At 33.8% G+C, this 16,968-nt stretch overlaps 1 protein-coding gene across 13 annotated transcripts in view; it reads left to right on the top strand.

Moving 5' to 3' along the window:
* Positions 1-16,968, top strand: part of LOC114325175 (protein daughterless) — a 551,617-nt gene that overhangs the window by 358,257 nt on the left and 176,392 nt on the right. The window contains exon 1 of one of the 13 annotated variants that reach the window (XM_050662101.1): positions 6,936-7,364. The exons of the other annotated variants lie outside the window; for them this stretch is intronic. Within the exon in view, the coding sequence (XP_050518058.1) occupies positions 7,281-7,364 (84 nt within the window). The 5' untranslated portion in view covers positions 6,936-7,280. Of the gene's footprint in view, positions 1-6,935; positions 7,365-16,968 lie in introns of those variants that run through there. 13 annotated transcript variants of the gene reach the window in all.

Below are 16,968 nucleotides of genomic sequence, written 5' to 3'. Positions count from 1 at the left end.
TGAAACCCAAGGAAAGGGAAATCCTCACAACAGAGAATATTGATATAGAGAAATATAAGACGAAGTAGTTTTCAATCCTAATAGTAAATTATTAATATTGAAAATATTAAAAATATTACTGATTGAAAACTTATTGGTACACTTTCCTGGTGACACCTCCAAGACTTCTACAATTTGCAAGTCAAATGGATGCTGCAGTGAAGACGAGAGGGAAGGAATTCTACACTATGCAATTCACATCCCCCGTCTGCAGCTGGTAAAGTTCCAACGGAAAAATGCACCTAGTTACTCTGCGGAGTAATACGACTATAAAATAAAAATGTATACCATTTTTATTCAGTTGCAATGCGAAGGCAAAACAATCTTACTTTTCAATTAGAATACGGAGTGCAGTCCAGTCCCTTGAATCGCGATTTTCGGCTCTTATTGGAGCCTTCATCGGAAGGAACGTAGGCACTCTTCTCCATATTCTAACTGATTCGTATCGAGAGGTTTTCTCACCCATTGCAACTGAAGTGATGATAGTAGGTGGCTAGCGCCATCTGGCATTGAAAGACGAATAAAAATGGTATACATTTTTATTTTATAGTCGTATTACTCCGTAGAGTAACTAGGTGCATTTCTCCGTTGGAACTTTACCAGCTGCAGACGTGGGATGTGAATTGCATAGTGTAGAATTCCTTCCCTCTCGTCTTCACTGCAGCATCCATTTGACTTGCAAATTGTAGAAGTCTTGGTGGTGTCACCAGGAAAGTGTACCAATAAGTTTTCAATTTAAAAATCTTTTAGTAATATTTTTAATATTTTCAATATTAATAATTTACTATTAGGATTGAAAACTACTTCGTCTTTCAATGCCAGATGGCGCTAGCCACCTACTATCATCACTTCAGTTGCAATGGGTGGGAAAACCTCTCGATACGAATCAGTTAGAATATGGAGAACAGTGCCTACGTTCCTTCCGATGAAGGCTCCAATAAGAGCCGAAAATCGCGATTCAAGGGACTGGACTGCACTCCGTATTCTAATTGAAAAGTAAGATTGTTTTGCCTTCGCATTGCAACTGAATAAAAATGGTATACATTTTTATTTTATAGTCGTATTACTCCGTAGAGTAACTAGGTGCATTTTTCCGTTGGAACTTTACCAGCTGCAGACGGGGATGTGAATTGCATAGTGTAGAATTCCTTCCCTCTCGTCTTCACTGCACCATCCATTTGACTTGCAAATTGTAGAAGTCTTGGAGGTGTCACCAGGAAAGTGTACCAATAAGTTTTCAATTTAAAAATCTTTTAGTAATATTTTTAATATTTTCAATATTAATAATTTACTATTAGGATTGAAAAATACTTCGTCTTTCAATGCCAGATGGCGCTAGCCACCTACTATCATCACTTCAGTTGCAATGGGTGGGAAAACCTCTCGATACGAATCAGTTAGAATATGGAGAACAGTACCTACGTTCCTTCCGATGAAGGCTCCAATAAGAGCCGAAAATCGCGATTCAAGGGACTAGACTGCACTCCGTATTCTAATTGAAAAGTAAGATTGTTTTGCCTTCGCATTGCAACTGAATAAAAATGGTATACATTTTTATTTTAAAGAAATATAAATTTGGATACCTTGGTACAACTGCTACGACTTGTCACTGAATTCAATGTTAACTTAAAAAAAACTTTCACTTAATACTTTGTGTTTGCGGGTGCCTCTAAGGCTTTGATTAACGAAGACAGACACTTTTTTTTACTTCTTTTTCAACACAAAACTGCTACCTTTAGCTATCCGGAATACACACTGCCTCGTTCTTTCTTTGCCAAAAATCTCTTGGCTCAAATTCCCCTTCCATCAATGACATCCCTTCAGTTCCATTTGTCCAAACAAATATCCTTACTACGTCATAATATATCAACGCCTCCAAATTTCCCAGTCGTCAGTACTTTTTCCACTTTCTCGGAAATCTAAAATTTCGACTTTTTCCAAATATTTTTCATAACTCCGAAAACAAAACGTCTTTCGTATACACGCTTTCGCCGGCTAATTGTTCTTAGAAGTGCTTTCTATCAAATCTACCCACACTGATAAAATTGTAAACATTTGTTCAAAGATCATAGAATTGTTTTACCATTATTAAAAGAGAAACTTAAAATTAACAATATAATACTGGGTAATTTCAATCGGTACCAATTTTATAGGGTGAATGAAAAAATTAAATATTTTAAAAATGAACTATTTTAACGTAATACAAATTGACAAAATTTATGCATACAAATTATTATACAATTAAATAGTTAGATGTTCTTCTTCATCCTCTCTGCCGTTATTTATTTCTAACAATAAATTAAAATAAAAGAAAAATAATATTCCATGGTAATATTTTCATAGTTTCATTGATAACGAACCACTCTGTATATTACAAACGTTTAATTTTCTATTAATGTTCATTAAATGCATCGTTGATACTTTTTAACTAATTCCGTGTGGTCATTCTCAAACTCTCCCAGGAGGTTTTAATTGGAACAACCAAGGTCTTTCTTGTTCTTCTCTCTCGAACTAGTAGTAACTCACGTGCTCGAGTGTCACGTCGTATGCCGTCATCGCCACCGCGAAGCGTCCACAGCACAGTGCCAAGCAGTCTCGCGATCCCATGAAACCGTCTCACCAACACTGTAATAACCGCGCGGTGGCAAGTGGGGAACATCCAAACTCATACCTTCTATCTTCTATCCTATACCCAGAGAGTTCAGTTTATTATTAAACGTATTCGAGGTCCGATAGATAACGAATAAGTAGTAAAGAAACTTGCCCAGTATTGTAAGTTATCGCCAGTGTCGGGTAGTGTGTGTTAAATAGTGTGATAGTTTGGAGTTGACTACCGCCTATCTACTATTCTATGACCAACCTAACATTACCTAAGTTAACCTACATGAGCTAAAGATATTTGTATACAACGCGCGTGACGCCTGACCTGTGCAGTTGCATCTCGACAGTTGCGTCCTAGAACTTACACCACAAACTTACCCAGTAGAAATTACTTACTCTTATGAATAATTATGACACTCGCCTCCGGCTCGTGTCGCAACTTTCATCATCGTGAGTAATAGCCATTACATGCTCGTTGAATAAATATACTATTTATATATATATATATATATATATATATATATATATATATATATATATATATATATATATATATATATTAAAATAAAAGAAAAATAATATTCCATGATAATAACTTCAAAGTTTTGTTAACATCAAACCACTCTGTATACTACAAACGTTTAATTTTCTATTAATGTTCATTAAATGCATCGTTGATACTTTTTAACTAATTCCGTGTGGTCATTCTCAAACTCTCCCAGGAGGTTTTAATTGGAACAACCAAGGTCTTTCTTGTTCTTCTCTCTCGATCTAGTAGTAACTCACGTGCTCGAGTGTCACGTCGTATGCCGTCATCGCCACCGCGAAGCGTCCACAGCACAGTGCCAAGCAGTCTCGCGATCCCATGAAACCGTCTCACCAACACTGTAATAAATAACCGCGCGGTGACAAGTGGGGAACATCCAAACTCACACCTTCTATCTACTATGACTATGCTATACCCAGAGAGATCAGTGTTTATTATTAAACGTATTCGAGGTCCGATACATAACGAATAAGTAGTGAAGAAACTAGCCCAGTATTGTAAGTTATCGCCAGTGTCGGGTAGTGTGTGTTAAATTATGTGATAGTTTGGAGTTGACTACCGTCTATGTACCATTCTATGATCAACCTTACATTACCTAAGCTAACCTACATGAGCTAAAACTATTTGTATACAACGCGCGCGACGCCTGACCTGTGCAGCGGCAACTCGACAGTTGGGTTCTAAAACTTACACCACAGACTTACTCACTAAAAATTACTCACTCTTATGAATTCAAACTTCATCATCGTGAGTAATAGCCATCATTACTTGCTCGTTGAATAAATATACTATGTATTTATATAAATTAAAACATGTAAAAGAAAAATAATATTCCATGGTAATATTTTCATAGTTTCATTAATAACGAACCACTCTGTATATTACAAACGTTTAATTTTCTATTAATGTTCATTAAATGCATCGTTGATACTTTTTAACTAATTCCGTGTGGTCATTCTCAAACTCTCCCAGGAGGTTTTAATTGGAACAACCAAGGTCTTTCTTGTTCTTCTCTCTCGATCTAGTAGTAACTCACGTGCTCGAGTGTCACGTCGTATGCCGTCATCGCCACCGCGAAGCGTCCACAGCACAGTGCCAAGCAGTCTCGCGATCCCATGAAACCGTCTCACCAACACTGTAATAACCGCGCGGTAGCAAGTGGGGAACATCCAAACTCATACCTTGTATCTTCTATCCTATACCCAGAGAGTTCAGTTTATTATTAAACGTATTCGAGGTCCGATAGATAACGAATAAGTAGTAAAGAAACTTGCCCAGTATTGTAAGTTATCGCCAGTGTCGGGTAGTGTGTGTTAAATAATGTGATAGTTTGGAGTTGACTACCGTCCTACTCACTGTTTTAGGCCAGTAGTTTTCTACAGTTTCGGTCATATTGTGTATTTACTACATAATTTCTAATTTTAAAATATTGTATAATCATTGTGTAGTTTTTTAATACCTTATTTATTATTAATTCAGTTTTAGTACAGGCCCATTGACTAAGAAAAGTCGTAAACTGAGCAATGTACAAGATATATATATTTTTTTAATGTGTGTTAAATTTTCTTTCGGATCTTTCGCTTTCAAACCGACAATGTAGTTATATTATTAAAATTGACAATAACTAGATATGTTATTATTAATATTATTATTTATAAAGCTCAACAAACCTTGAAGCCCTAGGGCTGAAAAGTTCAATTTTCCATCACAATTACTATTTACGTCGTATTTATATAATCTAAGATCTCTTATACTCTTGCCATACATTTCTTCACCACTTCTTCATTGATTTCTGTCTTAAGCTTTTCCTTTCCAACTCTCAATATTACTTTTTTTTAAGCCGTCATATTATCATGTATTTTGTCTTTTTTGTATTTCGTACAATTCCAAATTTTGTTGTCTCTCATTATATGTATTATCGTTCATTAATCTTTTTAGTTCTTTCTTGCTTGTCGTTAATAGTGTTAGATCGTCGAATATCCCTTTATCATTTTTCATGTATGGATTATTTTTCGGATAACCCCTTTCCATTTTTCTTGTTTCCTAGATTTCGTTTTTTTGGTTTGGAAGTTTTCTTCCAGCTCTGTGAGTTTGTTTTCCTTGTACATATTCTGTTTGTTTTGCCTGTTCTCTTCATACTATTCCCCAATTCTCTGTTTTTCTTCGCTACTGTCACTATTATTTGTTATTTTTTATTCTAATTTTTCTAATTAATTCTGCAACTTTTTGTCGTTACTCTTCATGCCATTCTTTTGTTTTGTGTTTTCTATTAGTTTTCATTCAGGTTTCTTTATTCGTGTTTAAAACTGCTTCTTTCATTATTTCCCACTTTTCTGAGTCGAATGTTGCTGGATCTTCTTTTGGTCTGCGGGTTATTTGTTCTTTGCACTTCTTCTGTATCGTATTATCTTTTAGTATTTCTGTGTTGAATTGTTTTCTGATTTATTTATCCGTTTTGTTGTCGTTCTTTATATTAGCATCCATTTTATACTCTGCTTTTAGCAAAGGGTCCGAGTTACATTTTGCTCCTCTCATGCTTTTTATATTTATTAGTATATCGGGCGTGTTTATTCTCAGTCAGTGGTCTACTTGATGTATGTCTTCTTATCAGGAGAAATTCACGTTTCTTGCAGTGAGTTTCTTGCAAAATTATGGAATCACTTAATTTTTAAGGCAAGAAAGGGCGATTTTGAAGACAAATCCCGAAACTTTTTGCTTATTTTTAGATCATGATATTTTGACATAATATATTATATTAATGACGTCATCCATATGTGCATGAATGCACATGAATGAATGCACAGGCACAATGAATAGGGGTAGTGTGGTAGCTCATTTGAAAGGGTGTTTAATTCTCTATTCAGTAATATAAACATTAACATAATTATTTATACTTACAGGGTAGCCAAAAATAGGGGAAAGAATAAATAACAGAATAGCGGAAGGTTAATTCAATTGAAACGTAAAAAAAGATAAAAAATATGATATATCTCTCAACCAGGCAAAAAAACAATGGTGTTACGATGAAAGGCAGTCGTAAAAGGCATTTCTGGCTATGTGGTCGTCATCAGTACGGTGTAGCCAAGATAGAATAGGAATAAATTAAGTGCTCCTTTTCATTATATGATGGTCTCCTCTTTTTACTTGGCTGCATCGTACTGGTGACGACCAAATAGCCAGAAATACGTATTTAGGTAGGGTTGCCTTCAATCGTAATACTTACCTTTGTTTTTTGTCTGGTTGTGAGATGATACCATATTTTTTACCGTTTTACCTTTCACTCGCAATAACCTTCCACTATTCCGTTATTTATCTCTATTCTATCTATTCACAAATTATTTTTTTTAGCACCCTGTATAAATAATTATTCTATTACTGAATAGAGAATTGAACAACCTTTCAAATGACTTCGCACACGACTACTATTTTTATTTAAAAAAATCATCGAAGACGTCCAGATAGATGGTCATCACGTCCAGATAGATGACGTTACTAGTATGACATATATGCCAAAAAATCATAATTAAAAAAATAATCCTGGTTTGGGATTTGTCTCCAAAATCACCCATTCTCGAAACAATGAATTTATTTTATAATTTTGCCCCTCATTGTATATACAGGAATGTGAATTTCCTAGTATGTAGTTTTATTTTTTAAGGACGGAAAAGCAACTGGTTCATTTGATATTAAATTAAAATAATTTCTGTAGCAGTCCAAACTGTAGTACATTAAATATGACCGATTTGCTCAACTTTTTAATTGCAGCTCTTCGCCTGGCCTATTACACCTTAACGACTAATACCCAGTTTCCTTCTCTTTTTTCTTAGAAGACAATAATATCCGAAGGATAACTAGTTTTCATTTCAAATTGCATTTTGCTTTTGTTAAGACAATCTAATCTTCTCGTGCTCGATTAATTAGCTGACATTAAATGCGTTGCAGCTAGAGCTAGACTAGTTGATGCCAATCGGTCGGTTGCACCTTTCACGGTATGTACTAGTTTTTTTTTCTTTCTTTCGGAAGTTATCCCAGTGATTGAGGTTATGGATTATTGGTAACAAAAGACTTTTGTGATTCGATTGTGCGCGACGTGATGGACTTCCAAAGGCATTGTTATGTTGGGGGGCAGTTAAGCTCTTCTTGGAAGTACGGCCAATTCGGTAATCCCGACAGTGGGGTAAGTGTTAACCCGCCAGTGGTCGCTATATGAGATTTTCTCTCACGGTTTTAGCAAATTGCCCACAACTTTTTTTCTGGGAAATTATACGCGCTGTAGTTCATTCTAGTCTCCTAATAATTATCCTCCCTTGACAATCTAATAGACTCGTCCGCTCAGATAGTGACTCAGTTTACTTAGTATCACCATATTATTGAGTCAGTGCATTTCATGTGAGAGATTCTCTCATCAAGCGACCACCCGCGTCACCAACTGTGTATAAAAATTAATTTTATTTTTCCCCCTAAAACCTAAAACAATATCCTTTTATGATGTAATAAAAGGCGCCGAGGATGTGTTCGATGATATGAAAATCCTATATTCTGTTTCACGGGTTAGTTGTAGATGGTCACTTACCATATATTTTTCAATGCTAAATATTGGCGGCATCAATAGTCACATTTTATATAAAGATAATAATAATAAAACAAAAAAACGTCGTGTCTTTTTAAAGCAAATGACTTTATCGTTAAATAAACCTCATCTTTTTTGTAAAATTTTGTAAAGAAAGGCAAAAGTTGGATATGTGAGAGAAAATCTCACGCGCGACCACTCGCGTAACAACCTACCTAGCGACCAATGCCGGGTTAAAGACCTTAATTTTTTCGCGTTTTATCTCCTGTTGCTGTTAGGTTAGAGGAACAAACATACTCCAGGAAAATAAGGCAAAAATATACCATGTTCGGGCCACTTGACCAGCCAGTTGCGTTGAACCAAATGCGTTTTTTGTGTACTATGTACCTAATACATTATAAATACAAAAATGCCCGTCACAGTTCGGACGAGAATTTTAGTTATTAACAAATGTCAAAAATTGCAATATTTTCATTTAAATCGCTACAGGTAAAAATAGGGTAATTAAATATTTTATTTAGAGTATTTAACTTTTACTAGGTGAGCAATGGTTTAAACTGACAGTTTTTGAATTTTGGTCAGATCATTATTGTTGCTTCGGAAATTTCAAAATAAAACTAAAATTTCGAAAAACAAAAATTTGCTATAACTTTTGCAAAAATAAACGTAAGACTTTGATATTGCATGTAAACTTGAGTCAAACAGTCCATATAAAGCACAAAATTGCAAGATAATTCCTCAATTAGTTTAAATTTTATTCAATTTGTTTATCCCACAGAGCTTTTTTTTGCAATGTTGTTGCTCAGAAAATGATAATGATGTAGCGATTCTGCGGATACCACAGGAAAGAAGAAGACCTGTATTTTCAATAAATTTAATAAAAAATCAACAAAGGTCATTTTTACCATTGCAAAAACATTTTACTAAAGTAGAGTCATTTCTGACAAATAATTTTAAATAGGTTGGTTAATATTAACTACAGGCTACAGTCATTTTGTTATTTGTAGAAGCTGATATTTTTACATAAATTATCACAAAAAAAAATTCGCCTAGATCAATTAAGGTCAAAGTTTTTTTTTATTTAAAAGATAAAAGATAAAGTTTTCAATCCTAATATAGTGCAGTCACTGAAGGTTTTCACCTCCGATTTCGTTGAACCTCCATCGATTTTCATGAAACTTGGTGAGTAATTAGAGGATACCTCAAGGAACAAAGGTGACATGATGCCAACTATATAAAGTTATTAAAATAAATCAACACTTTTTGAGTTATTAGGTTTGTTCGTAGTACGATCCAATCGATCAGCAACCGTTGCCAACCGTCAGACGCATGCGCAGTTAACAGTTCGAGTTCGTAGACTACGAACGCGCTTGCGTCTGACGGTTGGCAACGGTTGCTGATCGTTCTACGAGCAAACCTATTAAAGACCCAAAGATTTTATTTTTTCGTAAAAAAATGCATGTTTTAAATCGGTTTTTCACGTATAAATCAAAAACTATAAGCTTTTTCAAAAAGTTATTATTACTGAAATTGAAGATAATAAAAAATTTAATACATTCCTCACATAAAGAACTAAAGCAGGGGTGGCCAACCTTTTTGGCAGCCGGGCCAAAATTAGGAAACACAATTTCGCACCGGGCCGCACTACTAAATAATCTTATGTAGCTAAGTAACGAACAAAAAAAAAAACATCATTTTTGAAGATATTTTTAAAAACAAAACAAATTTCTTAGTAAAACAATTTAATGAAAAAATAAAAGCACACATTTTTTGTTTTATATATCATTTTCCTAACTGAACAAATTTGTAAATTAATGAGATACCTGACTTTGTTTAGCAGAACTAAGCTCATCATTATTAACCCCGACTGAAGTCGTTGCTACACGCAGACAGTTTTCTAGATGAACATCGGTAATCCGTGTTCTGATATGGGATTTAATACGCTTCATCCTACTAAAATGTTTCCAAATAATGACATCATGAACAGAGCATGTTTGTAAAATGTAGGATATTTCTCCTTGTCAAAATAGTTTTTATAGAATTCTTCCAAGCCAACCTGATCAAATTTTTCTTTCAGCTGTGCATCACATTGCATTTCGCAACATTCCATTTGTAAATGTCCCGGCAAGGAATTTATGTCTGTTGAAAATGGTGTTGCAAATGCAGAAAAAAGCAGATAATGCTTTTTGAAATCTTGGAATCTGTTTTAGAATTCGACTTTTAAATCAGATATCAAAGATGCGTGTTTAGTTGCTGTCTCCGATGTGATATCTGGTCGTTCAAAGTGTAGTAAAATGAGTGAAGTTTTTAGTTTGGAGCTACTGTTCCAAAAGCCCTAGTTTTATTTGAAACGCAGATATAAGATCATACATGCCATTAATAAATTGATCTTTGCCTTGTAGACGAGTATTGAGTTCATTTAAGTGGCTAGTTATATCTACCAGAAATGCAAAGTCGGAAACCCACTCGTCGTCTTGAAACTCTGAAATACTCTTTGATTTGCTTTCAAAAAATGATTATATTTCTTGCCTCAAATTAAAAACTCCTTTTAACATTTTTACACGGGTCAGCCATCTTACTTCTGCATAAAATATAACATCTCCATATTCTGATTCGAAGGACTTGAGAAATTCTTGAAATTGACGGTGATTCAAAGCTTGTGACTTAATAAAGTTCACTATTTTGATAACTACCTTCATAACATGGTCCATTTTGGGAGATTTGGCACACAAATTCTCTTGATGAATAAATACATAATGCAATGAAAATTCAGCATCGAGGTATTGCCTACTTTACAGGCCTCGTTTTCCATTGCTGGAGCACCATCAGTTGTGAAGCCCTCAACTTGTTTAGTTGCAATGAAAAGGGATTGAGTGTGGTGTGAACGGCCTCTAATAAATCTCGTGACTTATTGATATCCTTAGTGGAAATAATGCTGCTAGTTCTTCAGTTTTATTAAAATTGGCATCAACACCTCTGATAAAGCACCATTGCACTTGTGCGGTATCCGTCATATCGGTGATTTCATCCAATGCCAGAAAATAATATATGAACTCAGATGCGCGATTTTTTAACTTATCTTCGACATGTTTTCCAATATCATCCACACGCCTTGTAATAGTTTGACAAGATAGGCTTATTTTTTAGAATTCCTTTTTCTTTTCTGGACATAAAAATTTCAGCGACACTGTCCAAACACTCCTTAACAATTTCACCGTCTGAAAAAGGCTTTGATTTTTTTGCTAGGATTGCAGCTACTGCATAACTCGCTTTTACATAACATGTTGACTTTGAATTCGCTCTTGTAAATACTTGTTGTTCTGCAGAAAGTTTTCTTTTTAAGCTATTGACCTGGTCCTGTCGAAACTGTTCTTTGTACTTGTCGAACTTATTTGCTGTTTAAATAATGTCATAACGACGTTTAGTGTTGTACTCTTTAATAAAAGAAACTGATTCATTGCATATTAAACATATTGGTTTTAGTTTGTTATTTGCTATGCTATTGGCATAGCTTCGCGGGCCACAAGCTGACAGTTGACGGGCCGCATGCGGCCCGCGGGCCGCTGGTTGGCCACCCTTGAACTAAAGTAATGTTAGTTCAAAGTGAGTTATTGGCAATTGAATGCGTATTTTTTTCGACGAGTACTCAAATATAAGTATTCAAGCTTAAATAACGGGAAAACGATGCAATGTATAAAATATTCCTGCTAAACATTTGTCAAAGTACTTCGGAATACCTATCAAATGAGCTTCAGAACAAGGTAATAGCGTTAAAATTAAGCAAGTTATAATGAAAATAAAAGAAACTTATTGATCCATTTCCCTGGTGACACCTCCAAGACTTCTACAATATGCAAGTCAGATGGATGCTGCAGGGAAGGACTGTGAATCGACGATTTTCGACTCTTGTCTTTTTTTATTTAATTCACAGCTACTTTCTTTATAACAATAATTAAGCAACCTAACTAGCGCCATTTTGAAGTTCAAGGTACATATACATATAATATATTATAGTTTATGTGTAAAAGTTGAGTAAACTAAACTTTAACAGAGCGGTTAATAAAGCGTTAAAAATGAAGTCCTAACGAAATCGGTACGGGGTCGGTGGAGGGGAATTATTAAAATCCGTGCACTCAAAAAAATGAAATTGATTCTTCAAACATATGCTGCGATTAATATCCCCGGAGCTTGTTGATGGATTTTGATCATTATTTTTTTAATTTGTATGTACTTGTTTAATAGGTTGAGGAGTGAGGAGTAGAGTTGCACAAGTTTGACTTGAATGTTTGAACTTGACTTGAGTTTGACTTAATTTCAAGTCAAACTCAAGTCAATTCTTCTGACAAATAATTCACGTCAAGTCAAACTGGTCAATCGTACAGGTTTGAAAATTCAAACTGTTTGTCAAACTAGTTTGAAAGAGTTTGAAAAATAATTTATTTAGTACATATACTTTTTTGTCGAGGTTGACATGTTAGTTGCCAATTAAGATAAGAAAATTAATAATACAATGAGTGCCACATAAAAGTATTTTTTGAAAATGATTCATGTATGCTTAGAATTGCTTGCTGGCAAGTTTCGTTTTGTCGATATAACTTTTTTATATTTGAGTGTTACTAGATTAAAACAAAGAATTCGTTGGATAGTTTTTTATCATACCAAGTTTAATTTAATCTACTTCTTTGGAAGCTTTCAAGTATTACGTAACGCAAGTTGGGGGAGGGGGGGCATGTAAAACGTTACGGTGCGTTATACGGGGGGGGGGAGAGGGGGTTTGAACAGCGCGTTATGTAACATTGTTTTTTAACTTAAATAAAAAAAACTACTTTATCACAATCTTCCAACTTTTCAACTTTCGTTTATATTTTACATAGAAACCCTGTTCTATGGGGTTACGCTCCGCTCATGTTACAATAGGACAATAGTATTCAATTGAAAATATCTTAAAATTTGTATTAACCAGATCAAGCACAGTAACACGTGTTTGCAATAAATAGCTGGACCTTTTTCCACAACAAAAGATGAAAAGATACAGATGGGATAAAATGGCTGTAAGAGCTTCAAAAATTGCGTTTCGTAATACTTGAACGGCCCCTTTAAAAAAATTTATGAAAGAGCAACAAAATATTATATTTTTGATAGAGTAGGTTTAATGAATTTTATGTCGTCTTAAAGAATTAGTTCACTATTTGTCATTTTATATAATGTAACTGATAGTAAGAACAGAAAAGACAAATAACATAATAGGTGAAAGATATATAAACGAAAGATTATTGGTAGTGGAAGTAAAACTAGAAAATACAAATATAACCAGCATAATCGTAGCATATGGGCCAAATGATAATGCCAGAAAAGAGGAAAAAGATGAATTCTTTGAAATATTACAAGCAGAGATGGATAACGAAGGAGAAAACATTATATTAATGGGAGACCTAAATGGTAGAGTGGGAAGAGACAATAAAGGGATTGAACGATACCTAGGGCAACATGGAGAAGAAATGAAAAATGATAACGGAAACAGAATCATAGACCTATGTATAGCAAATGATATGGTTATAACGAATTCAAAATTTATGCACAAAGACATACACAAATATTCTAGAGAAATCCCATCGAGAAAAGAAAAATCCATAATAGACTATTTCCTAATAAAAAGAAAAGACCTAAAGATGATAAAAGACGTAAAGGTAAAAAGAGAGGCTGAAATAAGCAGTGACCATTACTTGCTTATAATGGAACTAAGGGTGCACACACATAACACAAAAGAAAAAAGAAAGAAGATAACTAAAGAAAAAATAAAAAGCTACAAATTAAGAGAAATAGATAGTAAAGAGGAATACCAGAAGAAGTTAACCAAACAGTTCGAGACTATAAAGGCAATTAACACAGGAATAGAAAATGAATGGAAGCAATTTAAGGAAATCATATTGAAAACAGCAAAAGAAGTATGCGGAACAACCAAAATCACAAACATATATTCGAAGAAAAGTAAATGGTGGACAGCAGAAATACAACGTAAAGTGAAAGAAAAGAAAAAAGTATGAAAAAAGTATCTAAAAACCAAATCGGAGAACGATTACGAAAAATACAAAATGGCCAGAAACGACATTAAACAAGAAATTAAAACGGCAAAAAAGAAGTCTTGGGAAGATTTTGGACACAAAATGAATGAAAACTATTTTAATAACCAGAAATTATTCTATGGTACATTGAAACAGCTAAGACAAAAGAAATCACATCGATTAAGAAATATAAGAGATAAAGAAGGAAATATATTAACTACAGAGAGAGAAATAATGCAAAGATGGAAGCAGTATTTTGAAGAACTAACAGAATGGAAACAATATCAACAAGAAAGAGAGGAAGACAGGATCGAAAATACAAAGGAAATGCAACAAATAACAAAAGAGGAAATTGCAGAAGCCATTGACAAATTAAAATTGGGAAAATCTCCAGGCCAAGGTGAAATCACAGCTGAAATGTTAAAGTACATGAGTGAAAATTCAAAAGAAAAATTCCTAGAACTACTAAATGAAATAATCACAGCAAAGGAAATACCATCTGATTGGAAAGCAGATATAATAATACCACTGTTTAAGATGGGAGACGCAAGAAATTGCGAAAATTATAGGGGTATTACATTGACAAGCGTTCCTGCCAAAATATTCAATAGAATAATTGAAAAAAGGCTAAGGGAAAAACTAGAAATACAATTAGAAGAATCCCAGCATGGCTTCAGAAAAGGAAGGAGTACCCAAGATCTGATTTTCATATTGAGACAAATAGGAGAAAAACTATTGATGAAAGGCAAAGAGATACATATATGCTTTATTGATCTGAAAAAAGCTTTTGATAGAATAAGAAGGGAAGATATATGGAAATGTTTAAAGAAAAATGGAATAGAAAAGGATATGATAGAAATAATTAAAGCCTTGTATAAAAATAATAAAATAAAAATAAGGACGCACAATCAAGAATCTGATGAATTCCAGACAAAGATAGGACTAAGACAAGGCTGCGTACTAAGTCCATTACTTTTCTCAATGGTACTAGATGACGCAATAAAGCAATGCAAGGAGAAATCTAAAGACATGATATTGGGAAAATGGAAAATGAACAATATACAAATACAAGAATTACTATTTGCAGATGATATGGTATTGTTAGCTGACACGGAAGAGAAACTGCAACAAATAATAAACACTTATATAAAAGAACTAAGAAAAATGAACATGGAAATAAACACCGATAAAAGTAAAACAATGGTTATGGCAACTACAAAAAAAGTGATAAAATTTAAGGTAGAAGGACAAGTGTTGGAACAAGTAAACAGTTACGACTACTTAGGTACAATTATTGAAGAAGATGGTAAAATAGACAAAGAAATAAACAATAAAATAGGAAAAGCAGGGAAATACGTTTAAGAAATACGTTCTTTGGAAAGAAAGAGGTACCCAAAGAGAGGTACCCAAAGAAGTCAAAACACAAGTGTACCAAAAAGTGGTTCGACCATCAATCATCTATGGGAGTGAGTAGTGGACGCTAACAAAGAACAACAAAAGAAAAATCAAAGCTACAGAGATGAGATTCTTGAGAAAAATAGAAGGGGTCACACGAAGAGACAAAATAAGAAACGACACAATAACTCAAGCTCTAAAGATAAAACCCATAGAGACAATTATAGGGGAACGACAGTTAGGATGGTTGGGACACATCGATAGACTAAACGATACAAGAATAACGAAAAAAGTATATGAAGTCAGAGTACAAGGGAAAAATAAAGTAGGTCGCCCAAGAATGAGATGGGAAGAACAAGTTAGACAAGAAGCAGAGAAGAGAGGACTGCAATGGAGTATGGCAAAACAATTAGCTCAAAATAGAACAGCATGGAAAAGATGTATCAAAGAAGCACCACAAGATTAAAACATATGGACAGAAAGATGGGTCAAATAAGTAATTTATATTCATTAAAATTGTATTGTTAAAATAAGTATTGTATAATTATTAAAATACATATATTGAAATGTAGATATTGAACTAGTTGTAAACAGCCCAACACCGAAAGGTACGAATGGGCTTAATTGATTAAATAAAATAAAATAAAATTTGTCATTTTATAACGCTGTTTTTTATTTTTACATAATACAAGTATGCAGGTTTCTTCTCTTAATTTTTGCACTGGGAATACCTTCAAAATCAGACTCAATTTGATCTGGAACTTATTCTGAGCAGAAATATATTCAGGTTCAGATATTATTTCACAAACCACACACTTCAAAACGAACGTAATAAACAAGCCAAGCATATACTTCTTAATAATATGAACTACAAACTAAGTTGCGGAGTAGCAGATTTAGACCTATCCAAATAAGTCAAAACAAAAGTCGGTACGCTCTCAATTAGAATTGGAAATAAACACGTTGCGCAATATGATGTTCAAACTTCAAACTGTTTGAAGAAGTTTGATTTCAAGTCAAACCTAAAGATATCGAAATCAAGTCAAGAACTTTTTTACAGAAAAAGTTTGGTTTTCAAGTCAAGTTTGTTGAATAAAATCAAACGAGTTTGACTTGATGCATCTCTAGTGAGGAGCTGTTTGTCTCAAGTTAGACATTCAGAATTATATCTGTATTGAGACAAACAGCTCCCCACTGCTCAACCTATTCAGTTAGAGACTTTAAAATGCAAATACATAGTAAAATAAATCACTTACAAAGGCACTCTGCCGAAACAGCGGTAGTGACAGTAATTTTTAACAAATTTTGTAGAAATAATGAAAACAAAAGTTTTCAGTGTTTTATTGTTAGATAAAATGAACTTCCATCAAGTAACGGTCAAATCCATCAATAAAAAATTGTGTATACAAACCACTGATAAATTCCAAAAACTTCTACTCCAATTAATTTAGAGAAATTCCAACATGACAAGCATGATTACAACAAAGAACAATGATTTTTTAAAATATTAACAAATCAAGTATCGTTTTTGATACATTCGTCATTTGATATATTAGTAAGTTTGTCATTGTGCTCGTACACTTTAGTAACATGATGCAAACCAGTTATCTGAAATTAGAAACATATCCCTGACCTTAGTTATCGCATTTAGAACTTAGAATTTAAAAAGCGAAACATACAAACAACTAGTTGATTGGCAACAAGCTGTCTGGGTGCAACAAATACCGATACCGCATTTCTTGTTCTAGAATTGC

The sequence above is a fragment of the Diabrotica virgifera genome, chromosome 9 (assembly GCF_917563875.1).
Source record: "Diabrotica virgifera virgifera chromosome 9, PGI_DIABVI_V3a".
NCBI lineage: Eukaryota > Metazoa > Arthropoda > Insecta > Coleoptera > Chrysomelidae > Diabrotica > Diabrotica virgifera.
The sequence above is the reverse complement of the archived record's forward strand: the minus strand, read 5'-3'. Positions and strand labels throughout refer to the sequence as shown.